Source organism: Poecile atricapillus, chromosome Z (genome assembly GCF_030490865.1).
Source record: "Poecile atricapillus isolate bPoeAtr1 chromosome Z, bPoeAtr1.hap1, whole genome shotgun sequence".
NCBI classification, from domain to species: Eukaryota; Metazoa; Chordata; class Aves; order Passeriformes; family Paridae; genus Poecile; species Poecile atricapillus.
In genome coordinates this window covers 93,400,500-93,417,468 of record NC_081289.1, presented here as the reverse complement: position 1 = coordinate 93,417,468, position 16,969 = coordinate 93,400,500, and the positions used below count along the sequence as shown (strand labels likewise).

The 16,969-nt window shown below is 41.9% G+C and overlaps 1 protein-coding gene across 1 annotated transcript in view; it reads left to right on the top strand.

Moving 5' to 3' along the window:
• Positions 1–16,969, top strand: part of SVEP1 (sushi, von Willebrand factor type A, EGF and pentraxin domain containing 1) — a 119,716-nt gene that overhangs the window by 90,680 nt on the left and 12,067 nt on the right. Inside the window, exons 38-46 of the mRNA XM_058826325.1 lie at positions 1,356–4,135; positions 5,307–5,532; positions 6,646–6,801; positions 8,705–8,768; positions 9,457–9,630; positions 10,575–10,748; positions 11,158–11,331; positions 12,626–12,802; positions 14,126–14,296. Coding sequence (XP_058682308.1) covers positions 1,356–4,135; positions 5,307–5,532; positions 6,646–6,801; positions 8,705–8,768; positions 9,457–9,630; positions 10,575–10,748; positions 11,158–11,331; positions 12,626–12,802; positions 14,126–14,296 — 4,096 coding nt within the window. The remainder of the gene's footprint in view (positions 1–1,355; positions 4,136–5,306; positions 5,533–6,645; positions 6,802–8,704; positions 8,769–9,456; positions 9,631–10,574; positions 10,749–11,157; positions 11,332–12,625; positions 12,803–14,125; positions 14,297–16,969) is intronic.

Sequence of the window (16,969 nt, the reverse complement as noted above, 5' to 3'; positions counted from 1 at the left end):
CAGAATGAGTTTTCTCTCTGCCTGGTACCCTGGCGAATTCAATATATATTCACAACTGTTGCTGTGGGAGTTTTCTTTCTTCTGTTTTGTTCTTCTGTTAAAATTGAGGAAGTATATGATTGGATAGAATAAGGAAAGGGAAAAGTGGGAGGATTTGCAGCAGAATCATATCTGAATAGCATTAATACTTGCATGGGATTTCCTATCATAAAGTCAGTTATCAGTTAGGAGACTCAAGATGCCATATGACCTTCAATTGATTTCTTTAATATCTTCTTTTGTTTGGTTCTTGAGTAGCCTTCTGTGCCTTCTGGAGATGTTTGAACTACTGATGCCAGTTCACAAGCCTTGCTTTTCTCACTGCTATGAAAAAAAATCTGATATGCAATAGATAAATCACCTTGGGATAATTTTTCTTCTTTGGTGTTTGATGTTTTGGAAGCAAACATTCCTCTACTGAAGTCAGACTTTCCCTTTCCTTATCAAATTAAATTGCAACAATGTGTTTTGTTTTGGTGCACAAGGACAATATTGTGGTAAGGAAGTGCAAAAACACTATTATAAAAATTTAACACTGAATTTTCAAAGCATTTTTCTTCTGAACATCCCTCTTCCTTCCTTAAATCCAGGGATTTAAGATATCAGAGATACCAGATACCAGGAAATCTGCATTTTCTAAATTTGGAGGGTGGAGGTTGACATTCCAGTTCCTGCATGGGTTTCCTGCAGTAATAGCAACAATTTCTGTTCAGAATCCCAACCAGATGTATCTTCTAATTAATGCATATCACTCTGTTTTGTCTTTCTTAGGTAGGGTCACTCCTATATTGCTCATATATTGCTTACAGTTGGAGAATTTTTTTAATACCTCAGTCAAAGACCAGACTGCGACTTTGAGGTGCTCCCCAGCTGCCTGCTCAAGGCCCTGCCACTGCATATGTGGCATTTTTAAATGTCTCCTAGTAGCAGTAGATTTGAGGGCTCCAACCTTAGAAGCTAAAGAATTATGACAACAATAGGCTATTTGATGGCAGCTTCCATTTCTTTTCCATCTTCCTTTCCTTCTGTTTTGGTCTCATGGGTCAGGAAGGGGGAAAGCAGAGGAATTGTTTTCTAGCTTTTACCTTTTAAGCCTTGAATTTTCTGTTTTCTTTCAGAAATGGTCTCTGATTTCCTGAAAACAGAGTGCATCATTTGAGTGAGGCAAGATATTTTATGCCAGTTACTTGCCTTCATCCCTGTCAGGGATTCAGCTAGAAGCCAGACCAGGAGAACACGAGAAATTAAATCAGTCTCCAATTGCCCAAATCATGCATCTTCATTTGAGACATGTCTCTGTCTTATCTGTTTTCCAGGAAACCACCGGACACTTCTTTGAAAATCAGGCAATTTATCAGTGTGACTCTGGGTACCAGATGGTCGGGAGCCCAGTGTTTACCTGCCAAGCAAATCGGCAATGGTACAGTGAATCACCTCCTTACTGTGCTCCCCTCAGCTGTGGAAAACCACCATCCATCCAGCATGGCTTCTCCAAAGGAGAAACTTTTGATATGGGCTCCAAAGTTGAGTTCTTCTGTGATGAAGGCTATGAGCTGATTGGAGATGTTTCATGGACCTGCCAAAAGTCTGGGAAATGGAGCAAAAAGCAAAGCCCCAAATGTGTGCCAACAAAATGTCCAGAGCCACCCCTGGCAGAAAATCAGCTGGTCTTGAGAGAGGTGTCTTACCAAGTCGGTGTTGTACAGTTCTCCTGCAAGGAGGGTTATGTTTTGCATGGCTCCTCTGTACTGAAATGCTTGCCCTCCCAGCAGTGGAATGATTCCTTTCCCTTCTGCAAGGTTGTACAGTGTTCTGCACCTCCCTATATTCCCTTCGGGGACCCCTTGAGTTCATCCCTTCATTTTGGCAGCACTGTGAAATACATCTGCGTGGATGGGTTTTTGCTGAAGGGTGAGCCCACCATCAGATGCCAGGCTGACGGTTCATGGAGCTTGCCTTTGCCAGAATGTATTCCCGTGGAGTGTCCTCAACCAGAAGAAATTCAGAATGGCATAGTGGATGTGCAGGGCCTCACCTTCCTCAGCACAGCCCTCTATACATGTAAACCAGGTTTTGAACTGCTAGGGAATACAACTGTCCTCTGTGGAGAAGATGGACAGTGGCTTGGGGGAAGGCCAGTTTGCAAACCTATTCAGTGCCCAAGGCCTAAGAAGATCCCCAATGGCAAATACTCATTCACAAGTTTCCATTATGGGCAGACAGTTAGGTATTTCTGTGACAGAGGCTTCCAGCTCCAAGGGGAGGAAACACTGAGATGCCTAGAAACTGGAGAGTGGAGTACAGAGGTTCCCTCTTGCAAGGCCATAAATTGCCAGCCTCCTCAGCCCATTGAGAATGGCTTTGTGGAGGGTGCAGATTATAGCTACGGGGCCATGGTCATTTACAGCTGTGTGCCAGGCTTCCAGCTGTCAGGCCTTGCCATGCAGACCTGTGAGGAATCGGGGTGGTCTAGCTCCACACCAACCTGCCTTCCGACAGACTGTGGCCTGCCTCCTCACATTGACTTCGGTGAGTACATGCAGTTGGGACATGGGGAAAGACGTTCTGACCAGGAGGGCGTTACAGAGAATCCCTCCCTTTTGCATATGTTGCTGGCTGACAACATGAAAGACTTCAAAAGTTCCTTGAAGGAGGACAGTGTAATGCAGCTCACCACTTTCTTATTTGGAACTGTCATCTTATACACCTGTTACTCCGGCTACGAGCTGCTGGGAAACCCTCTTCTAGCTTGCCAAGAAGACGGGGCTTGGAATGGCACTGCTCCTGCCTGTGTTTCGATAGAGTGCACCTTGCCGTCCCCCCCAGAGAACGGGTTTTTGCACGTCACAGAGAACACGCTTGGGAGCGCAGTGCGGTACACCTGCAGGCCAGGATTCACTCTGGTTGGCTCTGACACACGGCTGTGTTTGCCGAGTCGGCAGTGGAGTCACACTGTTCCTTACTGCAAAGCAATAACGTGCAGTTCACCCACCCGCCTTTTGAATGGGAAGATAAGAGGGGAAAACTACACGTATGGGAGTGTTGTCCATTATGAGTGTGATCCTGGTTACCAGTTAAATGGTCCCTCAGAGAGGAGATGCCAAGAGAGCCAGAAATGGGATGGCAGTGAACCAATCTGCATTCCTGTGTCCTGCAGCCCACCACCAGTTTTGGAGAACGGTCAGGTAACTGGAGAGGACTACACATTCCAGAGACGGACAGAGTATAGCTGCAACAAGGGTTTCCTGTTAGATGGGGATCAGAGTAGAGTCTGCCTTGCAAATGGAAGCTGGAGTGGAATCACTCCAGTCTGCAAAGCTGTGACCTGTCCTGTGCCACTGCCTCTTCCCAATGGGAGAACTACTGGCTCAGATTTCAGCTTTAATAAAGAAGTGCACTATCACTGCAATGACGGTTATAGCCTGCAAGGACCATCTATGCTTACCTGTCAGAGTGATGGTACCTGGGACTCAGAAGCTCCACATTGTGAACCAGTCTTTTGTGGACCCCCTGAAGACATCTCCCATGGCTTTCTGAATGGCTCAGCCTTTACTTACGGGGAATTTGTCCACTACATATGTTTCCCTGGTTATGAGCTGCAGGGCAATCCCGTACGGCAATGCCTGTCCAATGGCTCCTGGAGTGGAAGCCTTCCATCTTGCCTACCATGTCTGTGTCCTACACCACAGATTCAGAATGGGGTCGTTCTTGGTACAGATTTCAACTGTGGGATAAGTGTCCAGTTTCAATGCCTGGACGGTTTCAAACTGCTGGGGCCTTCTGAGGTCACCTGTGAGGCAGCTGGCAAATGGAGTTCTGGGTTTCCTCGCTGTGGACAGGTTTCCTGTGGTGCTCCACCCATCATCCCAAACACATTTATCAATGGAAGCAGCTCTGAAGATGAGAACACAATCATCTATACCTGCTTGACAGGTTTTGTCATGAAGGGAGCTCCAGAACTGACTTGTGTGGAGACTGGTGTGTGGAAGAAGCCATACCCAAGCTGTGAGCTCTTAAGCTGTGGCCCACCACCATCTGTCCCAAATGCAGAGGTTCTTGGGAACACTTACACCTATGGAAGTAAGGTCCAGTACAGGTAAGGATGATGCTGTGATTCTGTTTTCATTAAAGTCCCTGAAGGAATGAAGATGGAAGGTTTATGTACCCTCAGTTAGTGCAGGTTTATAAATACTCAGATTGACAAAACCCACACTGACATGCACTTTATAAAATATTATTTCAACCACTCATGAAAACTCTAGAAAGGCATTTCAGCCTGTTGGGCAGACGCCTCCACTGACTTTAGTTTCCCATTTCCATTTTGTTCCTTATTCTCCTCCTCTGAACCACTGGTTTCAACATACAGGTTTTGTTAAGTGACAGCAACTAGTCAGCAGGGTGTGCAGCTTCTCTGCTCTTGGCATTGCATTTATACTTTCCTTCTGCTTCAGGTGCCTGTTGTAATTAATACAAAAGGGCTGATATCCCTCTTGTCCCATTTTCTGCACTGCAGCACTGTGCTATCTGAAGCGCTGGAGCAAGTTACTCCTTTGTCAGATATGAGAAACTTAGGTTTTTTGTTAATTTCCTGAAGTGTATACACTGCAGATTTCTTTCTCCAAGATGAGGAAAGCCTTTGCAAAAGACTTATTTTTGACAGTAAAAGCAAATAATGATGTGGGACAGAACTGGGACAGAAACAGCAGGTGATTGCATTGAATAGTATCAGTCATTCCCATGCAACTTTAACAAGGTGAAGGCAGTACTTTTCCTGCCATTCTACAAGCAAACCCACTGGTGCAAGCCGTTGAGTTGTTCTTGGTAAAGCACCATTGAGTCAGCCTTAAATGTCTAAGCAAATGGTCTGTGGTCAGGCTAAGGTTTGGAAGAAAGTGAGGTCATCTTTACAATTCCTCAGATACTCTCTTTACCTCACCAAGGGCCCTCCTAGCAAAGAGATGGGCAGTGTAGGAACTGCACTAGGACTGCCAGTACCCTCTGAGTAATAAAGCCACCAACTCGTTTTCTGCTGTGATACTGCAGCATCTTGAAACAACTGGAAATGAGGTCTGAAGTCTCCAGCTCTTGCAATAGAATGAATTCAGTCCAGACATACTTCTAACAGGCTTACCTTGAAATAACAGAGAAATCTCAAGATGTACTTATTAACAACTAATGCTGAAAAATTACTGTTCTGACTTTTTAATTTATGGGTTAGCTCATTCCTAGCTGTGTCTCTGTGATCAGGTCTTCATGCTGTGTTGCAGATGTCTGGAAGGCTACACAATGGCAACAGAAGTGGATGTATGCACTTGCCAGGAAGATGGGCAATGGTCCCCTCAAAGTATTTCCTGTTGCCCCAGAAAGTGTCCCCTTCCAGGAAATATCACTAATGTAATCGCACTTGGGAACAGCTTCACTGTGAACACAAGCATCACTTTGTCATGTGTAGAAGGCTACACTCTGGTGGGAGCAAGCACGTCTACATGCAAGGTATAGTTTTATTAGCACTGTTTTATTCTGCTGACCTACTTGAATTCAGGACCTTCCCATACCTTCCTTACCTTCTGGCCCTTAACTGGACACAACAAAAAAATTCAAAGCATATTCTGCAATATAGTATGGTATATGCAATCTGCATATAGTATGTTTAGTTGTTTTCCAATAAGAACAATTATTTGTTTCCCATGTATAGACTTTCAGAACTAGAAAGATTTCATTTCTTCTTCCATCGAAAGCTGACACTGTCCTTTAGAAAAGCATTAATTTTATCACATACCAGGCATTAAGTCATGTCTGAGATTGAAAAAAATTGTATCCAAGATTTCTAGCGTATTTTGAGGATTGCATGCAGAGCTTTTTCTCCAGAATAACAGGCAGCAGACACTTTAATCCACTGTACACCTGTAGAAACTTGAATCCTCTGAGTCTTAAGGAACAAACATCTTCATCAGTTCCACTGGTAACCTCCTGTCACATTAGCTGTGGACAACCTCATCTTAGGTTTGTAAATAGACTTTTTAAAGTCACCAGGTATGCTCATATGAGAAAAGCTGAGCATGTGTAGGTTTGCAGAGTAAGTATTTATTATTAAATGTTTCCCCCTCATTTTGCTGTTTCAAATATCTGTGAAAGTAGGAGTCATCTTTGACAAGCGTTTCTTCAGGTATCAGATATCCCATAGTGAGTCAGAGGAGGCTGCTGAAGCACTTAGTCATGGTGTTAGACATTCAGCCAGGAGAGAAATACAGATCATGAAATCAGGCAGATACCATTTTCATTCTTCTGATCTGTTCCCTGAGTGATTAGGTGACCTTGCACCAGTGAACTTGCTTTTCCAAACTTCTTTTCCCCATTTTATTGTTTGTTCCTTCTGTTTATCAAGTCTTAAGCTAAGTGTTCTTGCCAAAGATAAACTCCAGTTTATGTTAACAGCTTAAAAATGTTACTTAAATTACCATTTTTTATAAAGGATTGAACAGATATTATTATATCTGTGCACCCACAGCAGCTGGATGTTTCTGCTATGATTTTTCTTTTTCAGTTAGATATGAATTGCAGATATAAAGCAGTGCTTTTACATTTCTAATTACATTTATTTTTCAGGAAAATGGTGTTTGGATGCCACCATTTTCTGATGACATCTGCAGTCCTGTGTCCTGTGGAACTCCAGAGTCTCCAGAGCATGGATTTGTGGTTGGCACTAAATACAATTACAAAGATGTGTCTCTTTATAAATGTGACTCTGGCTATGAATTACAAGTAAGCAAGCTCAAATCTCCAACACTCTAAACTTTTAGTTGCCTAAAACTGTCTTATTTATACTGATTGCTGGGGACTGTCTTATTTATACTGATGCCACAGAAGCTTGTTTAGTTATTGTCTGTAGAGAGTTCATTATATGTTTGGGGCAGTCTTTGAATGGCTTAAGGGCATAGTTGAAGCAGAATCGTGTTATGGGGTATATGTCCAGCAGGTATCTTGCAGTATTTTTCTTTGCAGTTTTTTCTTAACTGAAGTCCTCTGCAAATACAGCACTACACAATGGAAGAGTTAATTTCTCATGTACCACTCCCTTGACCTGGTTCTTTAGCCAGAGTTAGATTGCACTTTTTTTCTTTTGTAGCATCCCAAGCATTATGGCTCTGTGCCAAGAGGTGTGCCTTCCAGACTTCAAGTCCCCATAAACTCCACAGCCCTCAGTTCTGTGACATTGCTAGATGGTATTAAAGTGATAGATCAAAGGTATTCCACTCTGTTCATTGGCAGCTTTACTCCCTGATGGAGGACGAATCAAAGTTCTTTCCTGTCCATTGTTTTTATTACAGCTTTTATCGCCACCTGAGCTCTGAAACAGCATTGCTTTCCCAGTATCAGGATTCAGGCTAGCAAGTTCAGAGCTGCCTCAGGGGTGTTTTCAAAAGCTGCAGTGAATTCAGAAATGAGAGTTAGGTTGCTGAGGCACAGCATGATCTCCACTGTGCCCAGGTGATGACAGAGTGAGACACGAGGTGGTGAGGTATCTCCAGGACAGAGGCTGGCTCCTAATGCTGGTTTTGTGAGTGCCAAGCAGAGTGCAGGATTGCACTTCCTTTGTACTGCTGTAACACAGTAATTAATGAAGAACTTCATGCATATAAAATCTCCCAATCAGAAGTTAAGTCACTCAGTCAAGATAAAAGTAAGAAGACTTTGGAGGATGCTTAGGTAACAATGACTTTGATTTTCATTATGTTGTCAAACATGCAGTATCACTGGGAATGAAGGTGTTGGTATTTAGACAAAAAGATAGAGTTGCTGTTTCAAATAACTTTAGGAAGTAATACACCAGTGTTGTTATACAGTAATAAGTTCTCCATGCTTCGTTATCCAGTTTCGCCACCTAGTGTCAAACTGTGTCCCTGCTGTAGAAGAGAAGTCCTGCTCTTTTCCTTCGGGAAGCAAACTTTATTGGGTGTGATGCTGTACAACAACATGTCAAACAGCTGCCCTTTATCGACGGGTCTGCTTTCTAATTAAAGAAAATTACAGCAAGAGACAAAATTAAATATTGTTCTCCATGTCTCAGAATAAAATAAGAATTAAATCCTGGGCTATTAGGCTGTCTATAAAACTTGTATGTAAGAAAGAAATACTGTAATTTATAGGCAAATATAAAGAATGAGATTTTGAGATGTGGTTAAATCAGCATGTCATGTTTGTCAAACACAAGCTTGTACTGTTGTTGAAAAAATTGCTAGTTGAATTTCCTACAAATGAGTCCTGAAAGGAGAAAATTTGTCATTACAACACATTCCTATGAACAAGAATAATAAAACTAACAAAAAATATGATACTCCAGGGATATAAGGACAAAAGAACTAACTAACTATCCCCACAATCTTTTGTTTTATAAAGAACACCCATCATTTTGCAAAAAGTTTTACCATAAGCTCTACTAGTAGGTTTGGGCTGTAGCACTTCATTTTCACTTTACATGGGTGGCACTTGGAGAAAAATGTTCTTCACCTTGCTGGACACTAAAGATGATGGGAGAAAATAGTTAACTAATTAATAGTTAACTAATTAATATTAATAGTTATTATTAATAGTTAACTAATTAATAGTTAATTAATTGATAGTTAATAGTAAAGTTGTTCTTTGAGCATTTTCTATTGTTTCACAGGGTGATGCAGAGCGGATTTGCCAAGAAGACAAGCTTTGGAGTGGTACTGTGCCAGTGTGCAGAAGTATGTTCTAACTGAGTTCATCACTTAATTTTGGTCAGGGGTGGTATCATACAACAGAAATCACTAATGCTCATTTTGTTTTATAACTCATACCATCTGTGTTTACCTAAACATTGTTTGGTAAGTACCACTGGTAACAACCTGGAGGGGCAGAATTGCTGGTGTGTGCAGGTAGTAGTATGAAGGAAATCTCTACACCTGTCTGCCTTGCTCCTCTGCAGAGAGCTTCCAGGTTTAAATAGTTCTGGCACTTGAGGTCATGGGATCTGGAGTTACTGAGGACCTTTAAACACTTCAATTGCCAGGAGTCACAGGTATTTAGCATCTTCAAATGTAACTCTATGGATATAGTTCTCAAAGGTACTTCACTTCTCTCAGATGTCATTGACTGCGGTGCTGAAATAGGAGTTTCTACATAAATGCTTATGTGGGCTTCAGCTGTTGGCTGAAAGAGGCCACAGTCTCCTGAGGCTTCTTGCCAGCACAGTCACAATAGTTTTTTTTACTTTTAGCAGGAAGCAGAAGCATGAAGTATGGTTCTGCTCTGCTACCCAGGGGCAAATTCCTGGCAATGACCAGACAACTGCTGTGTTCTTTCCTGTTTCTCAGTGTAAAACCTGTGGAGGAGCTATGAACAGGACAAGCCATATACATTTTGTTTAATTGAAAAGTATTGCTTACTTTACAGGAATATCATGTGGACCCCCAGACATGATAGAAAATGGTTCTGTTCAGGGAGAGGAGTTCCTGTTTGGCAGTGAAGTTTTTTACAGCTGTGACCCTGGCTTTGAGCTACAGGGGCCAAGCAGAAGGATTTGCCACGTTGACAAAAAGTGGAGCCCTTCCGCCCCTACATGCATGCGTAAGTAGCAAGCAGAGCAATATGATATCCAGGAAAGCTAGGGTAGGAGGAGACTGTTTTGTCTGGTTTCCTTCCTGTCTTTCCCTCCAGCAGAGGGACTGTAAAAGGAGGAGCCAGAGGAAAAGCCAGGAGAGAAGTTCTAATTGGCAGTACCTCTCTAATCTGAAGCAATCTCCTTTTGGCACATTGAAATGGCATAAACATAGAGAGAGTCATGCTGAGGTCGGTAGGGTAGGAATGTGGCCTGCTTGAATTATGGTGTGCAGAGCCTTGGACATCATGTTCATCCCTGCCATGCCAAAGCAAGTATATCCTGGCCACTCAGTATGTCTGGGATAACACAGGTGTGCTTCCTAGGATCAAATCTTTGCTTTCTATCAAGGAAACAACTAATGGAAGCAGCTTAGAAAGAAGGATTTATGACTGATTTCATGCAGCTTACAAATAAAATGCCAATATTTATAGTCTTTACCAATAAATCATTTTCCGTCTTTTCTTGCTGATGTCATAGTTGTATGTCTTGCATTCCTGTCTCTCACCTTTGAATTTACTTGGTCTCCACAGTATGGGACAGGGGTCAAGATTCTTCTTAAATACTGCCATTGTTCTTGAGCACATATTGAGATCATCTTCCGCTGTAGGGGCACAAAGAAGAGTGAAAATGCAGTCTCAGGCCTGCATCCTCTGTTGGCTTGAACATACCTCATATCCTACAACAGCACCAAATATATTTGGACACATTTTCAGGTGTCTGCAGTGTGAACCCCAGGAGAAAGGGCAGGGAAGGAATTGGATAACACTTCTACATTTAACAGTCCACAGCTTCTTTTTTTCTGTCTTTCCATTAATTCAGGGTGAGAACAGAGCTATCAGATAATGTGTGACTCATAGAAAGAATAGTCTTCATTGTGTGTATAAAACCCAGAAGTTTTCTTCTCTCCTAGAAATTACTTGTGGACTGCATCCCTCTGTTGAAAAAGCAGAGGCCATTTCTACTGGAAGCACATACAGAAGTAATGTTACCTTTGTATGCAGCTCTGGATACCATCTTGTTGGGCCCCAGAATATCACATGTCTTGCCAATGGGAGCTGGAGTAAACCCTTGCCATTGTGTGAAGGTAACAGGTTTCATGTCCTGGAATGTTCCAATCTGGGATAGCTCCTCCCTCATACATGCAAATCATATAATCCAGAAACTGAGTTCCTTTTGAGAGATGATCTGTAACGTGGGTTTCTGGAGAATCTATCAGAGGCAAGAAAGAATGATTTCCATCTTTCTGCCCTACTGGCCCTAGTGTGAAGTCATGAATGTGTCTTCGCTTCTGCATTTTGCTGGGGCTTTTCTCCATCACTGGGAAGAGCTTCTTTTCTAAATCAGCTATATTTCCTTCCCAGGGCTACTGACTCAAAGTTCTTCATGATTTATAAGTCTGTGGTGATTTTAAACATACTGTATTATTGCTTCACAAAATGTTTGAAGTCCAGGACTAATATAAAGCTGAATTAATAAGACCTCTTCCTTTGCAGAGACCAGATGCAAAATTCCAGTTTCCTTGCTGAATGGGAAAGCAGTTTATGAAAACAATACAGTTGGCAGTACAGTAACATATCTCTGTGAGAAGGGATTCAGCTTGGAAGGAGAACCAGCAGCAGAGTGCACAAGAGATGGAAGATGGAGTAATCCCTTGCCTCTGTGTAAACGTGTGTGTTTGCTTTGTAATGGAAAAGATTTGCAGAGAAATAGCAGGAGCAGTTACTGATACAAGTTAAAGCATTAATTTCTGAGTGTATTTTTGTGACAGTAAAAGAACAAGCTGTCTTCTCCATATCTCCCTCTAGCTGGAATGATGACATAAAATGGAGTTACTGTAGTCAACCACTTGATATATAGTCAAAGCAGGTGAGAGAATCATTTGGAGGAGAAGGCAAAAGGGAGACTTTATTGCTGTCCACAATTGACATACTGACAGGGTGTAAAGGAAAAAGTGCCAAACTGTTCTCAGAGTTGCACAGTGGCAGAATGAAAGGCAATGGGCACTAGTTGCAATAAAGGAAGCTCCAGTGAAATTTTTGAAGAAACTTTTTACCATCAACAGTCAAACAGGAACAGAGACTCTGAGAGGACGTGAGATCTCCATCCAGAGAGTTAACTCAGATTTAACTCAAATTTCTGATCGGGTTCCAGAGCAACTTCTGACCTAGCTGGCCCTGCTTGGCGAAGCAGGTTGGACTTAATGGCTGCATAAATTCTTCTGCAGTTCTGTGATATAGCGTGTTATATACATGTGCACTGTGCCCACACACCCACAATAGCCTTCCTTTATGTGTCTGTAACTAATTTTAAGACTTTAAGATTGTTTAGTTGAGACATTTAATTTTTGGATCACAAATTATTTATTTATTTTAGTATCAAGAAACTGACCTAAATCTCTGCTCTCTATAGAGCCAATATTTTCCACATTGGTCATGAGATCAATAGACCATGAAAAAATAACCCAGCAAGCTTACAACCAGTAATAAATAAAATCAGAGAGATTCTAAACTCTAATGAATGTCATAGTAAGTCTCTAATCAAACATCTCACTTTTTTGCTGCTCTTTTGGTCCAGCCCTTCTCATCACGAAGTAAGATAGGTCTGCTTCTCTTTTATAGAAAGGTTATGGTAAACAGGAAGGACAAGAGAGAATGGTTTCATAGTAACAAGTAGGATATTTCTCACTTAAATCCTAAGTGTGTCCTCTCCTGGCATCAGCTGAGCATGGTAGCAAGCCATGAGACAGCAGTGAATTAGACATTTTTTATTATTATTATTTCATAACCCAAATCTCATAATTTCCAATCAAATTACAAATTGGACTCAAGTGCAGCATCCATGACTTTTGCTTTTCATATGTTTTGGGTTTCAAATTTTCAGGAACTATTCTAAAGTGGTCTCTTTTTCTTCCACTTCCTTTTCTTCCCTTCTTCTTTTTCCTCACACCCTTACTTTGAACAGCAAACCCTTGTCCTGTACCTTTCATAATCCCAGAGAATGCCGTTCTGTCGGAGGTGGATTTTCATGTTGGCCAGAATGTATCCATCAGGTGCAGGGAAGGCTACCAGCTGAAAGGGCAGTCTGTGATCACCTGTAATGCTGATGAGACCTGGACTCCAGCCACAGCTAAGTGTGAGAGTAAGTACAAGACACACAGTTCCGCAGGGATTGGTACTTTCCAGAGGGTTCTAAGAAGAGCTGTGTCTTCTTTTTTTCTAACAGAGTTGTTATTTTAAAAGTATCCAGAATACATCTTTGTGGGTTGGTACTTCAACAGTATTCATCCTACTATTTTCTAGGCCCTTCTGTAAATGTATTCTTAACTAACCTTTTGCAATCCCTGGAGCTGGGATTGGTTGTTGGGTACCCTAAATACCCTAAGAATGATTGCCATGAGATTATGGGTGATGAGACAAGAGTTGTAGGAGGAGATGCTGCCTTTTGTTGTATTAATTGATACAGACAGAAGGCAGTATTCTTTTGCAAGCATGTCAGAAAGCCTTTTCACTTCTTGCAAGCATTATTGTTTAGATTGATGGGATCACATAATGGCTTGGAAAGGGCCTTAAAGATCATCTACTTCCAGCCCCTCTGCCATGGGCAGGGATGCCATTCGGTAAATCAGACTATTCAGGGTGCCCTCCAACCTGACCTTGAACACTTAAAAGGATGGGGCATACACAGCTTCTTTGGGCAACCTGTTCCAGCACCTCATCACTGTCTGGGTAAAGAATTTCTTTCTAATATATAAACTAAACCTGCCTTCTTTCAGTTTAAAACCATTGCCTCTTGTTCTGTCTCTATCTTCCCATATAAGCACTACCTCCTCTTAATAAGACCCCTTAAGAAACTGGAAATCTGCAATGAGGTCTCCTTGAAGCCTTCTCCTGGATCCATGCTGAGTAATCCCAGCTCTCTTGGCCTGTCTTGGTAGGAGAGATGCTTCATTCCTCTGATCATCTTTGTGGCCCTTCTCTGGACCCAGTCTAAGAGATCAATATCTTTCTTGTACTGAGGACGCCAGAGATGGATGCAGCACTCCAGATGGGGTCTCACCAGGGCAGAATAGAGTGAGATAATTCCCTTTCTCACCCTGCTGGTGACTCTTCTTTTGATGCAGCACAGAAAACAGTTGCCTTTCGGGGCTGCATCTGAAAATGCAGCTGTTGGGTCTTGTCCAGCCTCTCACCAAAAAGAACCCCCAAGCTCTCCTCAGGGTCCCTGTCTGTACTCATGTTTGGGGTTGCCCTGAGTGCAGCACTTTGCACTTGGACTTGTTGAACATCATGGGGTTCTCATGAGCCCACTTCTTAAGTTTGTCCAGATCTTTGGACTCCATTGCTGATTTACCACCAGAGGTAAATCTGTGGCACTCCCCTGGACAGCATTGTGTCCAGGGTTAAAACCTGAAACATGCAGGCTCTGGAGCTCACCAACATCTGGATGGTTTCTTATGTTTAGAGATATCCTGCGGTCCTCCAGCTCCTGTAGAGAATGCTCTGATTCGTGGTAGCTTCTATCAGTATGGAGACATGATCACCTATTCGTGCTACAGTGGGTACGTGCTGGAGGGGCCCCTGCGGAGCATTTGCTTGGAAAATGGAACATGGACAACACCACCTATTTGCAAAGGTAAGTCTTTTTTATTAACAGAATGATACTTAACTTGCCATAAACACAGAGATGTCATCCTAGGCGTAATAAAAATGAAAGTGAAATTTTTGCCAGTTTTAGCGCAGTCATAGTTTCACTCAGGGCATTTAATTTAAGATTATTGCTTTATTTCCAAGAGTAGAAGAGAAGGCTTCCATAATTTTTTCTCTTTAGTCCTTGCTAGTCTTACAGTTTCTTTTGCTACAGTGTTGTATCCCACACCTAAGATCTTTCCTCCTGACATCTTTTGCAAAAAAGTGACAGAACCAGTCATCTCCCTGACAAACTGAGATGTTTCAGATAAGCATTGCCAGTCAGTTTTCACAGTCAAAAACTGAACACGGCAGAAACCAAAATAGAATAAATGGGTGCGTAGTCCCTCACTATGTTTAAAGTGTGGCAGCTCCTAAAAATTAATTTGCAGTAAGAGGTAGATTGGTACAGCTCGCTAAATAATACACACTGAGGACTCTAGAAAATTCATAGATTTAACAATATACCAAAGTTCAGACTTTCTACACTTGGCATACCAGCAGGTATTTGTAATTTCTTGGTCTGTTGAGATAAAACATTCACTCTTTTAAAGCAAAGAGTTAACTCTTCCATATAGAAGATTCAAATAAATAAAAAGATTTTAACAGAAAATGGGGGAAACAAATAAAAAAACTGAAGAGACTATAAGCTCAACAATAAAAAACATATATAAACATATTCAAATACTAACTTAAAGCCATGGATGAGGCATAGCAAAAGCGTTCAGGATCATAGGCCTTTGGTGGAAGAGATCTTGCCATCTGCCATTTCCATGCTTTCATTAGCTTGGCTTGTCCTCTGCTGCTGTGGAGCTGTGGAGCAGTGACTTAGCTGCATGCTCAAGTCTTATTTCAGATTGTGGAACAGCCACTATGACAAATTGAGCTTTAGGTATTCTGTTAAGAAAGCAAAAACCTTGCAACACATCAGTGGCCAGTCACAAGCCCTATTCTGTAACATGGCCAGTCACACACAGTCCTCTTCACACAGAAGAAGAAAAAGTTTGAGGACACTCACCTGGGAACACTGGAGCCATTATCAGAATTGTCAGGTCTGCCTCTCCTCCTGCAAGTCTCAGCTCCCCATGTCAAAATACAAGCACGAGTTCTTCCTTCCTCAGAAACTTTATGTCAGAAGCCATTGAGAGGCTTCAGGATATTGGAGGATTCTATACTGTGCTAAGCCTGGCAAATCATGGACCCCTCATCAGGTTATTTGTGTAAATTCTGACAGCAAAATATTATGGATGCTGACACCTAAGCAAGTTCAGTTTCCCTGCTCTATGAAAGCAGGCACTCACCTAAATTCCTGTATCTGATAGTTACAATGTCTTGCCTAAGAATCATGGATCAGCAGAGTGTTTTGAGGAGAGCCAGAACCAAAAAAGAGGGTTTGTGACTCCTGAATATTTCAGGAATAGAGCAGCTTCTCCTGAGAAACAGGTTTGTCTTGGATTTGTGATCACGGCTTGCCACTGGCATGAAGAATTACGCATCAAGCAGCCAAGTAGAGAAGATTTGAAGGAAAAGCATCTGAGTTACTTCAGTTGTCATGAAGTGTCCAAAAGTCCTGTTGAAAATTTGCATTCCCAAAGGACCAGGCCGTTACTGAAAAGTTTGTATTTCTAAACTGTGGTGGCTACAGAATTCAAGGGATCTCTGCTAAATAGCTACTTTACCTAAGCTAGAATTCATTAGCAAAATTATTTGGCTATTATCTCTTCTGATTGTAACACTTTGGATTGTTCAACTGTCCCTTTAATATCACTAGCTTTACTTTTCATTCTTATTTAATATCTATTAGTTACAAAGAACCTCTCTACTTGATGCCAAGAGATGTAATTGCCTGCTAGGGAAGGTTCATGCCACTGGTTACCAGCAACCAAGAGGGGCTGATCTGCAAAGCACTGTCAAAAGTTCTGTTTGCCACACTGCAGTGTCTACTGGGACTGTTCAGAGGAATAAGTATTAAGGAAAATTATTTCAAAAAAATGCAGTGAAGAGGTGGACAGATGATGGGGGTGGAAAACAGCAGGATAACCTGTGTATTAAGGGAGGGGAATAACAATTTCCCTCCTCTTCTCTAATAGGGGTCTTAAAAAGAGCTAAAGGTGTTTCTGAGAGGATTGTCTTTCATTTTCATGACATATGTCAAAGTAATCTTTCAAAACCGCTTTATAATTCATGTGAGTGATTTTCCTAACAAAAGTCCTACAGGACCCAAGCCTTTGTGGTCTACATCAGAAACGACATGAAAGCGCTCTTTGTAATGACTCACGCTGCATTTCTTGTTTATGGCTGTGTGAGTTGATTATTAATGTGTCCTAAGCCTGCTTGAAACGTTCTGTCCTGGTTGAACAGGTTAGTTAATGTAAATATTATAATTAAAATGCAGACTTCTTTCGCTTCTTTGGAGGAGCTCTCACCACAGCTGCACTTGCCTGAATCACCACTGGTTAGAGGTTGCTGACCAGATTCTGATCTGAGTTTCAGGGGTGAGAGGTATTAGCATGGATCTGCTGGTTGTAAATATCTGCAGGACTCATTAGGCTGCACAGATGCACACAGCTTACCTGACTCCAGTTTCTTCATTCTGAAGTGCTCTAAAACTGTCTTGTCT